The sequence below is a fragment of the Schistocerca cancellata genome, chromosome 1 (genome assembly GCF_023864275.1).
Source record: "Schistocerca cancellata isolate TAMUIC-IGC-003103 chromosome 1, iqSchCanc2.1, whole genome shotgun sequence".
In the NCBI taxonomy this organism is placed as follows: domain Eukaryota; kingdom Metazoa; phylum Arthropoda; class Insecta; order Orthoptera; family Acrididae; genus Schistocerca; species Schistocerca cancellata.
Genome location: NC_064626.1, coordinates 725,561,682 through 725,581,056, shown reverse-complemented (window position 1 = coordinate 725,581,056; position 19,375 = coordinate 725,561,682). Strand labels below are relative to the sequence as shown.

At 42.9% G+C, this 19,375-nt stretch overlaps 1 protein-coding gene across 1 annotated transcript in view; it reads right to left on the bottom strand.

Annotated features, from left to right (window-relative positions):
• LOC126097821 (peripheral plasma membrane protein CASK-like) overlaps window positions 1-19,375 on the bottom strand; it is a 654,064-nt gene that overhangs the window by 476,624 nt on the left and 158,065 nt on the right. Inside the window, exon 6 of the mRNA XM_049910596.1 lies at window positions 17,762-17,833. Coding sequence (XP_049766553.1) covers window positions 17,762-17,833 — 72 coding nt within the window. The remainder of the gene's footprint in view (window positions 1-17,761; window positions 17,834-19,375) is intronic.

Here is a 19,375-nt window from a genome sequence, read left to right as displayed (position 1 = left end):
TGTCATATTTTTATTCACATCAATAGCAGAGGTGTTCTACCGGATTTCAGTCTTTCGCTTTCAGTCGCATCTCAACTGAATGTGGTAATTAAGAGTGCTGGGTTGGGTTGTTTGGGGGAGGAGACCAAACAGTGAGGTTATCGGTCTCATCGGATTAGGGAAGGATGGAGAAGGAAGTCTGCCGTGCCCTTTCATAGGAACGATTCCGGCAATTGCCTAGAGCGATTTAGGGAAATTACGGAAAACTTAAATCAGGATGGCCAGACGCAGGATTGAACCGACGGCATCTCGAATGCGAGTCCAGTGTGCTAACCACTGCGCCACCTCGCTCGGTAGTAATTAAGCGTCATTAGTCTTATAGAGTGAAATTTATAATAAAAGACAAAAAATTTAAAAAATACTGAAACTTTCTATATTATCATACTACTCTGCATGAGTAGTTATTTGATTGGGAGGAAAGTAATTGCGTTTTGGCATCTACAGACGCGACTACCTGATGAAGATGCCTGCTTTCTGATTTATCGCACATCGTAGTGTTCGCTGTTTAACTTACACCAGTGATTAAGATATACGCGTTTTATACGGAAACTGCAGGTATAGCAAATATCTGCCGCTCCCCAGAGGATAAATCTACGCCATATTAAAGTATTCTATTTATCGCATGGATTCATTAAAAATTATTTCAAAATGTTTTCTTAACATATTAAATTTATACAATCGGTTTTCACAGTCGAACATAATTTTATAAAGGACAAGATATTAGTCTTTGACTAATATTATGATTTATTTTCAACTAATACTGCAATTTTGGCTAAAGATCAAGTGGATTATCATACCGCTTCATAATGACTTTAGTTCGAGTTTGGGATGGCAGAAGAAAAATAAAACGTAACCGTTTAATGCGATCACGTTGTCGTTTACAAAAATAATTGATAGGATTGAACAGATTTAGACGCCTTCTTTCGTGGACAGATCGCGTAATTTGGAAAACGTGTAATTTGTGCATTATGCACACTCGTACAAAGGAAAAATAGTAGAAGGTTTATACTATAAACAAAACTCATTGAATTTTCACGAAATTACCCAGTTTTGAATTCAAGAAACTATAAACAAACTAGTAATGTTTCTAACAAATGTGATGTAATTACTCTGCTGTAGTTATAGGGCAATGGAACTCTAAAATAGCTCAGAAAATTCAGATTCGCATAGAGCACATAGTTGCACAGAAACGTGTTGCTTCACGAAAAAATGCAGCTTACTTGCACGCATGTTTGGATAGACGAAAGGGAGGGTGGCAAGGGGGGGGGGAGGGGGGAGAGCTGTAGGTGACGTCATTTGTTCTTAGCATAAGTTACACACACAGTAACGTCTGTGTGGAGACTTTTAAGGGGACAACTATGTCCTTATCGTTTGCAGCTGTTACAAGCTCTAAATAATATGAAGAACGGTTTACGTTCCAACTTCGAAAACGAAATGTTGCTGTACGGTGATGATGTTCTGGATCGTGTCGTCTTCAGTGACATTTCACGTATGTGGAAGTGTGAACGCACGTAATGTGCGCGTCAGCCAATCGTCACGAAATGGTGCAGTTGCAACGAGGCTCACCTAAATTGATTTTTTTTAGTGCCATATCCCGGCGGGAAGTTTAAAGGTATTTCTTTTTCGACAAAGCAACTGTAAATAGTGTTTATTCTCTTCCTACACTAGAACTATGTCTCTTTCCTGGATTGGAAGAAGCTGAATCACAGATCTCTATTTGGCAGCAAGATCGTGCGCCGCGTCACTGGCTTAACTCAGTACGCGATCGGTTAAACGGTGTTGTGCCCGATCGCTGGAGTGGCCGCAAGGGGCCGGATGACAGAGCTTGTTTTTCGTGACGTCGACGTTCACACACGATCTGACGCCAAGCGATTTTTACCTTTGGAGGCTCAAAGAATCGTCTGTATGTGCCTCTGCTACCGGCTGATCTACCCGACTTCAGAAGCAGCATTGTTGCAACAATTACTCCAGACACAGCTATGAAGTTTTGGGAATAAGAAGCCTGTCGACTCGATGTCTAAAGACTGGTGCTCACATTCAACACTTCTAAGAAAAATTGTTGAATAGGTCTTTCACTTTACGTATTATTTATAATTGTAAGTTGAAGGTAATAAACACTACAAAGCCTTAAAATCCATATATATAAATTTTGAAACACCCTGTTGTTCGATGTCAGCATCAGTACCCCATGTACCATCTGGATCGTGCTTTTTTAATGAAAAGTATGTGCGGAGCTCTGGAAGAGAATGAGGGGAAGGGGGGGGGGGGCACTGCGATCAATGCTCCGCCCAACATCAGCGAATGTGTTTGATAACTTGCTTGTGGATAAAGTTCTCAACTGTATCCTTCGCCATACGGATACAGTGACAAACTCTGATAGGCGGGTTTGAAAGGCAGCTGAGGAAGCGCCTAACATTGCACTGATTGTGACTTCCTTCTGGACGGCAGTTCTTAAGGCTTTGCAGCCCTCATATTCAGGTACAAGAAACTCTTCTTAGAGCAGTTGAGGCGGCAGCAGTTGCAAGATGACGTAATGTGGTGTGAGGTACCGATGACAGATGGTTTGTTAGGTACGGGTATCGTGAGAAAAGCCGCCTAAATTGTGGTCTTTCTCCGCCATTTGCTGCTGCATTCGGAAGTTGCGCGCCAAAATGAGAATCCTCTGTTATTGATATTAACCAAACTAGACAGCGTATTTACTTGCATTTTATATTTAAAGTATCTCTCAATAGCGTGCTATCATTCCATTATTTCACAAGTATTAATAACCAGCAACTACTAAACGAAAAGCCAGACTAACCACTTCGATGGTCTTCCGATCGCGCCTATGTATGTATGTATTGAACTGGGGACCTAGAAACGATGGAGAGGCTTCGTCCCCGCCGTAGCGCTCAGTGGTACACAGCTCCACAACAGGCCACAGCAGTCCACTCACCCCACCGAACCCAGGGTTATTGTGCGGTTCGGCCCACAGTGGACCCCGCGGGAGCGTCTCATTCCAGACGAGTGTAACCCCAGTGTTTGCGAAGTGGAGTAGTTATGGTGTATGCATACGTGGAGATAGTGTTTTCGCAGCAATCGCCGACATAGTGTAACTGAGGCGGGATAAGGGGAACCAGGCCGCATACGCCGAGGCAGATGGAAAACCGCCTTAAAAACCATCCACAGGCTGGCCGGCACATCGGACCTCGACACTAATCCGCCGGGCGGATTCGTGTTGCCGACCGGCACGCCTTTCCGATCGGGAAGCAGTGCGTTAGACGCAAGTGGTTTGGTTGTAAGATCAGAGCTGGTTCGGCAGTATCGGAGGACAGACATGCAGTCTGCCGCGATCGGTGTTATTGAAGACTATTAGCAATGTGTCGTTATTTGGACATATGGTTGAGAACAGTGTGGTACTAATAACGGAAATATGCAGTTCATTAATTTGTTGAAGAATAGAAATCATTTGTGACTCTAAAAGGAAGGTAATTGTGCAGTTTATCGTGTTCTGCCAATAGAAAGCGAGTGGCATCCCATATAAACAAACTGATCAGAAGTTTAATCATTTATAAAATAAACACTTCCTCACCAAGAGTTTCTTGCAGCCTCAAGATTACAGATTTATTGTCTACGTGCTGTTTTCAGCGCTGGGGACAACAACCGTAGAAGACTGTAAGTTGGTGGGCATTTATTAGAGCGTAAGCATTGCACTGAGGCTGGTGGAAGCAAATAGGCTGCTCGCGTATATTGCAATCTTAGTACAAATGAGATCAGTGACACGTGATCTGTGGTAACACAGAGGAGGTATGAAAGAGAGAGATGTTTGCGAGGGAAAGGGTTTATCATACGCACGTATATATCACTTTTCCCAATCTCTCCCTATCGTGCTAACTATTTCAACTTGCCGTAATACGAGGAAATTAATGGTTTATGTTCCGTTATGAGGCGAAATTTTGTGTTGTAAAGAAATGTATGGAATTTCTGAATGCCAAATATGACAGTCAGTGCCTCTTTTTCAATTTATAGGTTATTAATATGAGAAGAAGTGAGCGTTTTAAGTGAGTATGCGATGAGTCATTCAAGCCCTTCATCACGTCTGTCAGAAAGAACGACCCCGACAACATATTGAGATGCGTCCGTGTCTAGGATAAGCCACTTTGAGGAATCGTAGGTCGCCAAACAAGGAACAGAGTTTAGTAAGTGTTATAACTTATGAAATGCCTCCTGACATAGCTGTTACTACTCATATTTCACACCTTTGTTGCAAAGATTATTAAGGACTCTGGTGATATGAGCAACATTCGGCATGACTTTTGGGTAACAATTTATTTTGCGAGGAATAGCTGAAAACCGAGCGATGTGGCGCAGTGGTTAGCACACTGGACTCGCATTCGGAAGGAAGACGGTTCAAACCCGCGTCCTGCCATCCTGATTTAGGTTTTCCGTGGTTTCCCTAAATCGCTCCAGGCCAATGCCGGGATGGTTCCTCTGAAAAGGGCACGGCCGACTTCCTTCCCCGTCCTTCCCTAATCCGATGGGACCGATGACCTCGCTGTATAGTCCGCTCCCGCAAACCAACCAACCAACCAACCAACCATCGAACGACTCCAGGTGGTTCATGTTCGTTAAGTACTTAGCTTTCTTTATTGCTTCCAAACGTTGCTGAATCGCTTGAACGCGTTTACAATTGAAATATGCGGCCTAAGTACTCCATTAGACCACGAAAGAATTCGCACGTTAATTGGTTGAAGTTAAATCCAACTGTTAATGTGTGTGGAACAGTAATGTAAATTTACAAGATGTTGCTCTCTTGTAGCACCACTAACATATCGTCCACGTAATTGACTGTGCTCGGAATGTTTTGAATAAGCCGCTCCGGAAAAGTTTGGATAATGGGCGTCCGTTTACAATTTCGAAATGCAACTTCTTGTACCTGTACAATCCAAATGTAGTGTTTATCATCATTAACCGGTAATGCTGTTGGTCTAATGGTTACTGTAAAGTAACTTAGTAGTATAAAACAGTTTCAAATATAGTCTCGAGATGAGCTCTTCTGAGCTCTTCTGGTCTTGAAATGGAATAGACGCCAGTCTCTGAGTTTGCGTTTATAGTTGATTACCAGACGATTTACTTGAGACGTGGGGTCGTCCTGAACTGCTACTGGTACTAGTGCAGCTCTGGAGCAGCCAGGTGCTGCAGAACGCTTTAGTTGCATGTGTAGCATGTAATTACTTGCACACCCTAAACCTTGTGAAGGTAAGCCTGAAAATTCGGTGCACAGTGAATCAAGATAATCAGAGGGTGTAACTGCTGATGAATGTTGATGTCATTTGTTATTTTAAAAGAGAATATAAACAAGTCTATGTTCCAAAACGTATTTGGTGTTCGACATGGCGGCCGAACTAAGAAAGTAACCGGATGGTTTACTGTCTTCCACCACGCCCTAAATCTACGCTTACGGCTCAGCCCTTTGATATAAGCTGTCCATGTGGCATACGATTGACGCAACTTCTTGTGAGAACGAAAAAATGCCAGGCTAGCTCTACAATGTGTGTTTTCTGCTCGCAATACTTGAGAGAGCTAACTATGGATTTCAGCAAATCTTCACACTCAGGTTTGTCGAGAGGACTTAATTTTTGTAGAAGAGACATCATATGGGGGTAGTAGATAGCATAAAAGCACCATGTTTTGCAACGTCCGTGATATGAGACAACTCATCGTTTTCTGGATTAAATGGCGCAGAACGGTAGCAGTGGAGGCTGTTCTCGCTTGATGATTTGCTGTAGTGTAAGCTGTTGCTGCCATTGTTCCAGAATCTGCTTTTATAGCTCTTGTTATCGCGCGTAGTCTTGCTGCTGAAGTTGCAGCTGTGGCTGTCACAGTTTCGTGAATTGCGATCAATGATTACAGAACCTAGTCCATTGTCCTCACATGCCCTCCGTCCTCTCCCCTCTCCATATCGCTCGCTCGTTCTCTCTCTCTCTCTCTCTCTCTCTCTCTCACTCACACACACACACACACACACACACACGCAGGCAGGCAGGCAGGCAGGCAGGCAGGCAGGCAGGCAGGCAGGCACGCACACACTAAGTTCGACTTCTAGTCGCCAGTATCACACCCGCTACATTCGATCATTCTGTTTAAGAGTAGAAATAGTTGAGAGTCAAGCAAATGAGTCAGTAATCTACAGAACAGCGGTCAACCACGTAATCCAACTGAATCCCAATAAATAACAAGGTCAGGGTTTTATCTCTGGTTAGACGATACAGCCATGCCCATATGACCGCCCTCTGGTGCTTCTTACTGTATCTGCCACTGGACGGGTCGTTGATAGCGTATTTCGCAAGGTATCAAGCTCGACGTCGGGTGGTAGTGATGTAGCACTTGGCACAATGAGCTGACCGGTTTGTTTGCCTTCATAATCACTTGGTCCTAAGCCGACATCCTCACTTTCCCTACGTAATGTAGAGTTTTTCATAATCGGCTGATACTAGGAACCAACTTTACTGAAAATAATAAAGACAGACAAATTACGAATTATGTAGTCAAAAAGTCCTGCCGCCCCCCCGCCCTCCGTAAACTGGATGCTAAGCCATAGTCGTAATAAGCTAGGCACTTAATGAAAATCGATAGTAAAACCAAAGAAATCCAATAATTTTGCGGGGTCATTGTGGTCGCAGCAGTAGGACGATGGACTAGGAAGTTCACAAACCACGGCACAAATGAGACTGGCCAGCCCCGACTTGGAAGCGCAGCCCACGTGACAACTCGGTGTAGCCCCCCTGCAGTCGTAGACGACAACTTTATACACATGAAGCTTTCTGCGTCGTTGTAGGCGCAGATACTAAACCCTACAGCTTTTCTCTCTCGCCGCGCGGAGTGGCCGCGTGGTTTGAGGCTCCATGTCACGGATTGCGCAGCCCCTCCCGCCGGAGGTTCGAGTCCTCCCTCGGGCATGGCTGTGTGTGTTGTTCTTAGCATAGGTTAGTTTAAGTAGTGTATAGGTCTGGGGGCCCAAGACCTCAGTCCCTTAGGAATTGCCGGCCGCGGTGGCCGAGCGGTTCTAGGCGCTTCAGTCGGGAACCGCGCGACTGCTACGATCGCAGGTTCGAATCCTGCCTCGGGCATGGATGTGTGTGATGTCCTTAGGTTAGTTAAGTTTAAGTAGTTCTAAGTTCTAGGGGACTGATGACCTCAGATGTTAAGTCCCTTAGTGCTCAGAGCCATTCGAACCATTTTGAACCTTAGGAATTCACACACACATATTTGTCTCTCTCTCTCTCTCTCATTTCTATCCCCTTTTAACAAAACCTCCCTTACTGTGTGTGTGTGTGTGAGAGAGAGAGAGAGAGAGAGAGAGAGAGAGAGAGAGAGAGAGAGAGGTGTAGGCAGAATTTGAAGAGGTGCACAGAAATAAGGCCGAGGCTCCCTTGAGCCAGGCCAGGCGCAGCTGGAGGTTTAAAGACTGCGCGGACCTCGGCCTGGCCGCCTAAGCCGGCGAGGCGGCGTCTCGGTGACGCCGGAGCCCTGCCAGGCACGGCAAACCGCGTCCAAATCCGATTTGGCCGGCTTGTCAGCGCCCGCCAGCCTCCCGTGGGCACGAGAAATCCTGCCACCACAGCTCACTTTCTGCCGCACTGGTCTCTTCATTCCTTCCTCGACACTGAAAGTCATCTTATTCTTTATCTGGACAATAACTGTTAGGATCACTGCTATCGTCTTCTGTTAATTCAGAATGCTCCTTTCGTAACAGGGGAAAAGCTTTGGATCAAACACAAACAGAAATTCAGCGCCAGCTCCATCTGATGTATGGGTCTGACATAGGGACAAATCAGGTGGCGTATTGTTTTTGTATGTAGTGCGCCGAAAGCCACAAAATATGCAATATGAAAAGCACAGTAGAAGGCCGTGCCTCATGAATGACCACCTTATAGTGGAGGTGGCTGCAGCGTAGTGTCAATAACAATTGACATACGATTAATGAATAAATAGCTATTTCCTTCCGATATGCCGATCCCGATATTTTGCTATCGTCTAAAGTACTAACCGTACTGTCACCAACTCCCGTATTTTCTTTTACAGACCCGGTCAGTATTTTGAGAGCGACGGAACTTATGTAGAGGCATGTCGCACGAGAGTCCAATCCCTTGAGGCAAAATAGTTCCATACAGGAATAATCGCCCAACATGACAAAAATGATGTTTTTTTGTCAATTGCTAATCTGTAGCTCAACGATTATTTTATCAGATAAATGTTTCCGCCTAACTAAGCTTTACATTTCTTTACCTAACGGGAACCGACTTTTTGGATAACCCTAGTGTTACAGGTCTCATAGCATACCTCACCAAGCTGCCCCTTACCATAGCAAGAATTTTCCACAGACTTCTCTCACACTCTGTTTAAAATAATACCTGTCCATTAAGAAATTTCTTTCTTCACTTTGTTACTAAAGGCCTTCTGTGAAAACACGTTTCAAACATTTCCAGTTTCTTTCTTTCTTTCATTAGATCATGAAGAGCTAAAACATACTTCTTTCTATGTGGAATCAGGAAATAATCACATATTTAAACATAATAATTTATTACTGTATCAGTGCCCTTAAGAAAATAAAATTAATGTAACACTGTTAGTTTACACAAACAAGTAGATTTCAGAAAATATGACAGCATCTTACTAGTGTTTGCACTATAAATAGTCCAAGACAACAGAGAAAAACATTAAGTCCAGAGAAATTACAAAACTTTTCAGATTTACTATACTCCTTAAGTACAGTTTCGCCGTTAATGACAAATTAGCACTTAAAGTTTTCAAATACAGGTCTTCATGCCAGAATTATTCTCACGGCAGAGTGGTCCTTATGTGTAAGTATTTCTATTCCTTCTGTATCGCCCGCATCTCGTGATCGTGCGGTAGCGTTCTCGCTTCCCACGCCCGGGTTCCCGGGTTCGATTCCCGGCGGGGTCAGGGATTTTCTCTGCCTCGTGATGGCTGGGTGTTGTGTGCTGTCCTTAGGCTAGTTAGGTTTAAGTAGTTCTAACTTCTAGGGGACTGATGACCATAGATGTTAAGCCTCATAGTGCTCAGAGCCATTTGAACCTTCTGTATCTTGATGGGCGTAACTTGTTTCGTAACACGCTAAGCGACACGTGGCGTAAGTGGGCAATGGTTCAATATAAGTTAAACGTGTACCTCGTTAAACGAATACTTGTATCATCTGGAGCGAGTTATTAAAAAATAAATGTTAGTTTTACCAGACTCTGTATAACTACAGCAATAACCATCTATTATTCCTTTTCAGAACCTCACCGAATACAAATTAATGTTGTTCGATTTTTGTAATTTAGAAGCTAAATCAATTCCCTCGATATCCTTTTGTATGCTCCTTTATAATCTCAGTCATAAAATGCAACCCCGACTGTTTTCTTATTTTTTATTTTAAACTGGCGCACGTTGCCATCGCCATCATTAACCACGTCCATGTCATGTAATCGTTCAGCACGGTGACTAAACCGTTTGTAGTAGTGTTAGTGTAAAAGAAGGCACTGTTGACGTCGCGTTTATCAATGCAGTTGGAGACCGATGGAGTGTCGCACACTGACTCATACGTTGGAAATTTTTCGTTATGTTTTTCGTTTTGACGTACAAGTAACAGAAGTAAATCATTGAAGAGTTGCAATCTTCTTCTTTCTCTTTCGAGTGCAAGATAATTACACTCAGAGCACTAGGTCATTTGTGAATAAATGACGGAATGACAACGAGGATGCTTTTCTTAAGGAACGATCTCCGCACTCGCCTGAAATAACCTAGAACAAGCCATAGAGTAACCTCCTCAGACAAGACATCAACGTCGGAGATTCAACGTGGCGCCCCTCTTTACAACGAGCTGTTCATGCTGTCGAATACGAACAGGAATGTTTACTGCGAAAGAGGTATCTTGAGCGATCGTGTTAAGCTAGTGGTGGTAGTCCAAAACTGAGGATTCTCTTGCTAAGCAATGATTATATCTACTACGAACATTTTGCATTTATCATCAAATTGCTGAAAACATACTGCCACTCGCCAGTAACAGATTGAAACAGTATCACCACTGAGTTTTTGAATCTGTTGCTAGTCCCTCGTTCCTGGTGATATCTTTGTTGAGTCTGAAACCTGTCGAGTGATAACGGAAATTAGGCACCTAAAACATTTAACACAAAGCGTGAAGCTAACAGGCGTAAAATTAGGTGTGCTGTTACAAAAATCAATTGCATGAACTGTTTTGTTTTCACAAGACATAGCGTTGAAACTAGAAGGGACCCCGTTCAGGACGTCTAGACAATGTAAGTTGACTGGTACCCGCCCATACTGTTTGCCAGAATTTGTTACCTCGTCGGAAAAATTCTGAAGCCTAGAAAGGAGGAACATTAGGTTTTAATTGTCCCATCGAGGACAGTGACATTAGCAACAGAATCAGAAAGCGCATCGAGAGCGATAGATCCTTTTTCTCTATTCCTGTAATCTTGTTTAGATAATTTCTTGAAAACAAGCTGTGAAAACTGGCCAAACTTGCATTAGGCGATTTTTCGCATATTTCATTTTTTTTTTTCTTTTCATTATTCTCAGCATTCATTGCCAGTAGCTGTTGTAGAATCAATGGCTGCCCTTTCTTTCAGTAACTCGCGTGTCGCATAATTTTCTTTAATTTTGCTGTGCTCCTGTTAATTGTAGCTTTTGTTTAAAAAAAAAAACCATACAGGGTAATTCGTTTAGAACTGACATACGTACGTAATATTCACCTGAAGATGTGGTAGTAATGCCACGAAACCGTCAGTGAGTCCAATGAAAATGATTTTCATACAGATGAAGTGGTTTTCTAATTCCCAAGGTATTTAAATAAAATGTTTCCCTGCCGCTAAATTACATGAAGTAGATTTGAGGCGGCGGCCCGATCTTATGTATGTGTCACTGTTTGTCTGATGTGGTATCATCCGCGGGTCAGACTGAAGCAAGACACGACTCGAAGCTGTGTTTTGATTAAAGCTGTTGTCAAACTGGATGAAGACTCGCTCAAAATACCGAGCTTCCCTCACGCAAATTCTTGATAAATGGAAATGTCGTGTGGCTAGGGCCTCCCGCGGGTAGACCGTTCGCCTGGTGCAGGTCTTTCGATTTGACGCCACTTCGGCGACCTGCGCGTCGATGGGGATGAAATGATGATGATTAGGACAACACAACACCCAGTCCCTGAGCGGAGAAAATCTCCGACCCAGCCGGGAATCGAACCCGGGCCCTTAGGATTGACAGTCTGTCACGCTGACCACTCAGCTGAAGCATGGAAAACAGCTCGAGTGTTCCGCAATACAGCTGTCTCCGGCGGGTTGCCTACCCGTTAGGCTACACCCAGCGCTGGCCACACGAAGGACTGGACAGTATGCGTGCTGAGTACAGGCTAATCAAGCTGACTGTCATCTGTTTCCGTGGAAAGATTTTAACACATCTGGATACAAAATTGGTCAGAAATTTTCCTATTTGTGTGGAAGTTAGAAATACACAGAAATCGGAAACTGTTTAAAATATACTCCCATATTTTGGATGTATGAAAATAAAGCTTTCAAAATGATAATACTGAATTATGTATAAAACTGGCTTTTTGTTTAGTATGACGCAAGCAGATTATATTTTCTAACAGGATGAAATAGAACTATATAGAAATGCGTGAAGATCCGAATTGAATTTAAATTAACACGAATATTGTTAGTTTTGCTGTATAAAGCAAAAATAAAATTAAGAGCAATGAAATTATGTTATGCTCTGTAATAAGGAAACTAGTGTTTACTCTGGCCGATTACATTAAGAGAAAACATTTATTTACATTGAAGCTGGTGTGGTACACAATAAATGATCTTCGTTTCTACACAGGAAAGAAAAGCTTTTTGGATGTATGCTTTTTAAATAACTTCTACACATTTCATCTTCATTTTGACGTAAAAACGTAGAACTATCTGGAGGCTGGTTTGATCACCTCACTGCTTTACTAGGCATGATCCTGTTGCCCTCTGACTATGCTCTTGCTCTCCTCCTATCTTAAAAATTACTTACCCTGCTCAGCGTGGACTCCGTGCCACTGTGAAAATAGCGTTTTCATATTAACAAATAATTACCAGGGGAAAAATAAGTGGCAAGTTGAGACATGGAGGTGATATGTTACCTCACTGACCAGGCTTGTTTTCAGTTTGTCAATTTCTTTAATCACAATAGTTAATGAAGATAAGAAGGAAGGTTGGAGCATAGTTGGAGCATACCTTGTACGTTTGCATTCTTTTATTTAAGCTCAACTGGTGTAAACGTCATCCTGTACTAACTGAGGATCGCGAGGTATTTCAGTTTTGATTAAGCGCTGCAATCTGAATTCGATGTAACACACGACGGCCAAAGGCATACACTGTCGCGCGATGCGACGCCTGAGCGCCCGAGAACGGAAAGTCAGATAGCGGTCTCAGGAAATTCCTGGAGAGCTGTCGTAAGAATACGATGCGCAAGAACCGGAAGTCTGATGCAGTTTTTAAGGGCAAACACACCTTAGCAACATGCTGCTAGCCCTGTCTCAGATCTTCAAGCCCAGGTGTAAAAATAGTCCATCCCAGAATTACGTTTTGTAAGGGTTGGCATTAAAAGAAAATTACTTCAAGTGGAGTTTTGAAAGAGGCTCCACTGGAGGAACCGACATACGACACTATTACTAGAAGGTAAAATATCAGTAAAGCGGCTTGACTGACGTCACATGGCAGTTCCACGTCAGTTTTGTAATAGGCTTTATATTTGTTCATTTTATGTCGATGAAGTCTTGTGTCGCGTAATGCACCATCACTCAACCAGCTGTGTGTAAGTTGGATGATGCTCAATGTATAGTTGGATACTGTCTCAGTGCTCCTAATAGATTGTCGCTGATGACGTACTGGTCGCGACTGTGCAGTAGATTATTTTGCGTCTTGGAGAATATCTTAAAACTTATTGCCAGCAGACCTAACAGTATCCTGCGTTTCGTTTCTGCGTCGCGTGGCAGAGAAGCACTGTTACGGCAATTTTATAACAAAGCAAATATTTTGGTAAAGGCACAAGTGCTTGGCAAGTGGAATTAGTTTTCGGTCGCGTACGTTCCGTGAATTCTGATTAGTGCCATCCTTACCTTTGCGTAATTGTTGTAACGGACGTGAAACAACCAAACTGGAGGACATAGTGCGTCAAAAAAGTATTAAGATTTACTTAAAAAGGGGCAGTCAAACGAGGACAGATGGAAAAAAGTATGTACACTGTTAACTATTTCAGACGCTATCACCATAACTGATAATATATTTATCGCACTGTGAGACAAGATGGTCAGTGCCTTCATGGAAAATTATTTGCGGTTGCCTAAGGAACTGTCATTGCAACCTGGCATGCAGCTCTTCGTCCTGAGAAAATCAACAGGCACTGATGTCTTTCTTCATAGGAGACGGGGGGGGGGGGGGGGGGCAAGAACATGGAAATGACATGGGGGAGAGATCGTGAGCATATGGAGGATGGGTAAGCTTCCCATAGAAACTTCTGCAGCGCACACGAAACTACTTTGGAAATATGTGCGCCCGCACGCTTTGTCTTGCAGTGGGATGAATGTACTAACAGTTACGGCGGTTACTTTTTAAATAATAACCAGTTTACTTATTTTTCCCATCTGTCTCTTTTTCATTTGACTGCCCCTTATATTTTATCGTGCACAAAATCCTCCCAGAGTGCTGCGGTGCTAATTCAGAGATTAATCAGGTCTCTCATGTGGGAGTGCAGCATATGAACATGTGGGTAACAGGTAGGAGCAGATAAGGTTAACAGGTCGAGTAAGTGCGTTTGACCTTAGAGGACGTAGCGTAGAAAGAAAAGGTCTGGGTTGTAACTCAGCTTACTATACTATGTGATCAAAAGTATCCCGGATACCTGCCTGAAAATGACTTACAAGTTCGTGGCACCCTCCATCGGTAATGCTGGAATTCAATGTGGTGTTGGTCCGCTCTTACTCTTGATGACAGCTTCCATTCTCGCAGGCATACGTTCAATCAAGTGCTAGAACGTTTCTTGGGGAAAGGCAGCCCATTCTTCACGGAGTGGTGCACTGAGGAGAGGTAGCATTGGCGATCGGTGAGGTCTGGCACGAAGTCGGCGTTCCAAAATATGCCAAAGGTGTGCTAGAGAATTCAGGTCAGTACTCTCTGCAGGCCTGTCCATTACAGAGATGTTATTGTCGTGTAACCACTCCGCCACAGGTCGTGCGTTATGAACAGGTGCTCGATCTTGTTGAAAGATGCAATCGCCATCCCCCAATTGCTCTTCAACAGTGGGAAGCAAGAAGGTGCTTAAAACATCAATGTAGGCCTGTGCTGTGATAGTGCCACGCAAAACAACAAGGGGTGCAAGCCCTCTCCATGAAAAACACGACATACCATAACAACATCGCCTCCGAATGTTACTGTTGGCACTACACACGTCTCCGCTCCGGTGAAATGACGAACTGCTCCGCTTGCTCCAGCCCGCCTTCCACTTCATCGTCGCCTGTTACGGTAGTACCGGAGGTAACCGAACGCAGCGCACTACTCGCAAACCGCAGTTATTCGCTAGTTAATAGATTCGTTGGCCAACCCTACCTGAGCCACACTTAAGGGCGGCGTAACGTACGGACTGTCGATCTCAAGATTTCAGTTACTTGCAGTTCCATTCCAAGTAGTTCATCAGTAAGTCAGCTGGAATGGAACACAGATAAATTTTGCCAAAACTAGGCTACAGATCCAGTCAACAAACGTCCAAGACTCGCACGTTACGGAAGTGCAGACTGTTGAAGTACATGACTGTACGCTGACCTCTACAGCCACAGCACCTTATGAGGCTACTCTAAAGACGCTAACAATGGGTACAACTTGGAGCTGAAGCACGACAATCAACTCCATGCGTCCACCTGTATGGAAGATGGCGAACTGTATAAAACCCGTACCTCTTTTTCAACAGTCAACGTGTAAAAAACAACAGCAACAACCACGCTTAATAGGTCTTTACCCACCAGTACGATTCACTCAACATAAACCTTTCTCGTATCAAGTAACGCACCATACCAGTCCACAGAAAGTCCGAAATGTAATGTCCAAAAAAGCGAACTACAAGAAGTTCCAAAGCGTACAGGATAATCCAGTTACTGAAGAACACGGCCAGCACAGATCCTACGACATATCTGTGGAAGTAGGATAAGAAGCTCAAGACAGTACAAAAACGAGAGACTATAGGTGCAGCTAAATCAAAGGTACCAAACTGGTTCGTAAATTGCGAATCTCATTTGACGTCATCTGCACAATTTATTAGTGACACATGAAAATTTGTGCCAGACCGGGACTCCGATCCGGATTTCCCGCTTATAGCGAGCCGTCGCCTCGACCACTTGGGCTTCCCCGACCGATCCAAACCTCCTTATGCCACACTGTCCACAACCCCTAATGCTCGCACATTACGTGATTTCTACACAGGGAGAGACAAGTAATTATCGTCGTTTTAGTCTCTCTAGACATGTAACACGATTGTTATTTTACAGTATCTGTACGTCGTATTACAATCTCATGCATGCATATGCATTCCAAATCAGCTCGCTCGCAGTTACCACTGAAGAGACCATCTAATTTAACTACACAAGTTTATTGTAACTGGTGTGGAAAAGGGATTACATTTGATGTGTAAAATTAAAGAATATTTGTGTGAATGTGATGATGGTCCTCTTTTTTGAGAATCTCGCAACAACATTGGCTACAGACTTATGAATTTGTTCAACCATCCATAATTCAAACTGATATAACCGCGCACTGAACTCTATTCGAAAAGTTACCAGAGTGAAGCGTCTTCCCAATCTAGGTAGTACTCAAGAAGCATTTTAACAGTTTACGCCGTATTTATGCCACTGATACAGCTAGGCGATTACAGGTGTGTAACGACATTTAAGCCACCTTAGAAGTAGTTCTGAAGCGATTGAAGAATCGAATCCACTACACGAGGTGGAAATTTCTCATTCTGATCTTCTTGAATTAACCACACTGTTAAAAGCAGTTAACTAGTAGCCGTAATAACATAATACAACAGGTACTGGCTACGCTATGAAAATAAACAATACTATATAAGAAGAATAAGTCGACATACATCTTTGAGTTCAACGTATACCACATTCAAAAGCTTCTCTACGGAGGAACTAAAAAACTGTTTCAGAACAATGGAAAAATACTCATCAAGACATACTTATTTGCATATATAAATTTATGTTTAGCATAAAATGCAGATTAGTTGCATTCCATAAACAACACTTACTATAAAATAGTCCAAAATAAATTCTTTCTAAATTGGTATCTATATTATGCTGTAGTTATTCTTTATTTATCGTATTTTGTGTTACTGATTTGTATTTATGTCTTCATTATTTTAGTGTTATTTTATAGGAGTTATTTATTTGCTCATTGGCTTACCTGTAATACAACATAAATAAAAGCTCATACGGTATCAATACAGCTGCTGAAAACGTGTAGGCACATACCCCAACCCAGAACAAGCACAAAAGCGGAAAATACACAGAACAACCCCAGCCGTTTGTTATTACATTAGTAGGAACATTGCGACAAACAAACAAATAAGGTGTCGTATGGTCAGCGCATTTTCGGGACTAAGTTTGAGAGCGGCATAATGTTATGACTGTAGAGTAATTAGTAATAAATTAACAAGTCCGGCTTATTGGAGAGTTTACTCAACGCCACACGAGCATTAATCCGCTATAGGTACCGAATGTCTTACATGACAGCCAACATTGGTATGTTTAAGTTAGTGGCGAAGCATTGCGATACTAATCTGTGACTATATTTTCATTCGTCAAATAGCGAACGCCTTACGTCCTATCAGTATTACTGCAACCGACGGAACGCTGGAGTTCAGGTTCTCGAAAAAGTATGTAGCAATTTTGAGATATTCGAACACTGTGCGTCTCAATCTTTGGATGCCGCTAGTTGTACAGGTAAGACTGTCGAATCGTGTCGGCAATCTGTTGCTACGTAGAGAAACTGGACCAAGCCACCAACAACTGTAATTACGCTCACTTGCGACCACGTTAACGCTGGTATAGCAAGAAACACTGTGCCGCCTGCTGAATCGCAAACATAAGAGAAAATGATGTTCGTATAAGAGAGCTAAACGTCATCTGAAATAACATTCTAACTGTCGGCAGTATGTCTATCCTACGAAATTTATCGAGATGAGAGTGCCTTACTATGCTTATTCAAGAGTATTAGCAGAAAAACGATTCAGTCGGATGTCGTTCATAAAACTGACTAGCGCCGTGGAAACGCAGGTATAGAATGTTACTAAGCACTGGTTCTGGTGTTGTCCATAGGTCCCGAAGAGTTACCCAGATAGCAGCAGCTTATTGAGAGAAGAAAATGAAAGCGAGGATCTTTTGAAAATCCATCTACGTAAAAAATGAACACACACACAGAGTTAATAGTGAGAGAGAGAGGTGAGAAATAGTGCCCAATAGTAAAGAAGTTAGGTGTGATACAGTGAAGGTGTTCCACAAAGTGCAGGAGTAGAGGAGGCCCAGAGGGGCAGAGAACCGCGTGCGTGACGGCGTGCCTCATACACATACACCACAGGAAGAGGGGCCGAGGACAGGACAGCCAGAGGTAGAGGTAGACGTAGAGGCGCGCACAGTGGGGCTTACCCTCGCGGTCTGCCTTGTAATACAGCCGCCCCATGGGGCTCAGGCCTGGCCGGCTCTCTCTCACAAGATTCTCTGTGGGCAGGAAAACACACCAGCTCAGTTACCACTCCAGCTTACGTACTACTACTGTAGCTTAACTCTAGTACTAGTACTAGCAGTGGCTACCCAAGCCAGGGCCTGTTCGTGGCAAGAAAGATACAAAACATTGTTAACATACTACTTACGGATCGTTCCCCACTTTCAGCGAAACTGGGCCGTTTGACTCTACGGATATCAAACGTCTGATTTGACCCATGACATAATTACGCTGTGGCGTGTCATATCGTAGTAGCACAAACAAGTTAGAGCAAAACACTGACAATGCCGTTTGTGCTTCTGTGTTATTTTTTGGAATTTAAGTTGCGTTAACAAACTGATATGAAGCGTAGCCCCAGGTCTAGGTTGTGTTTAAAGGTACCAGTTTGCTTCAGAGTTGGTTAAGCAAATGAAAGGGACATCACGCAAAGAAATCTACTAATTATTGCTACGGCGCTATTTTACGAATAGTGGTGAGATCACAGGTCAAACCAGACAGGTGGTATCAGTAGGTTCAGTATTTGTGTGGGACATTCATTTACTTGAAACAAGGAAATGTGTACATTGCTTTAGGGGAAAAGGGTTATAAGATGATCTAGCAATCATTAATTATCAAATAAAAATGGCCAAATTTTATGAAACTTAACTTTATAATTACGTACTGCAATTTTACCACCATCTTCATTACTTTGTAAACTAAGTAAATTAAAAACAATGACTAATTTATGTGCTAGAAAAAATGTGCAACTAATTCTTTCCCATAGATCTGCTGCCTCATTTTGTGAGAAAATGATAATATCTAACACGCAATACTTATTATCATGTACGGTATGTCCATATGGACTCATCCTCGTGAAATATATTAATTCAAATGGTTCTTAATTTATGGTCGAAGTAGCGTACCCGTATACTGCCGACCCCGGGAGATTAACCATCGAAGTATCAAATTTCTCTGTTACGATGTAACACAAACATTAAGTGAAACCTAATTGAGAGACTATTTACATCCTGTCAGCAACACAACAATTCTAAAAACTATATGATGAGCGATAATGAATGACTTGTAATGAACACTAAGTACTTTACAAAAACGAGCGGAGGTACTTCGTACTTGGAAGGAAGGAAGATTATGATCTAACATCTCGCCAACGACGAAGTCATTGTACATAAAAGCTCAAGCTCGGATGGGCTGGGGATGGGAATAGAAAAGGATCGCTTTCTTTTTGAAGAAACGATCACGGCATCGTCCTTAAAAGGTTTGTGGAAAAGACGGAGAGCCTAGCTCTTGGTGGCCGCAGTCGGCTTTTGAAATGCACTCCTCTCGAAGGCGAATGCAGTGGTCTTTAATGGCTGAACAGAGATCTTGTGCAGCTGCTTCTCATTGTCATTTCCAGCCACAGCAGTTTTTTTTCCACAAGGTAACCCTTTTTTAAAATTGTTTCTCATAACAGGTCTGGCACATTAGAACCACTGGCCTGTCAGCCATTTCACTTCAGTGTTCAGCACATTGCTTTGAATTTTTGCCCTTAGTTGTGAATC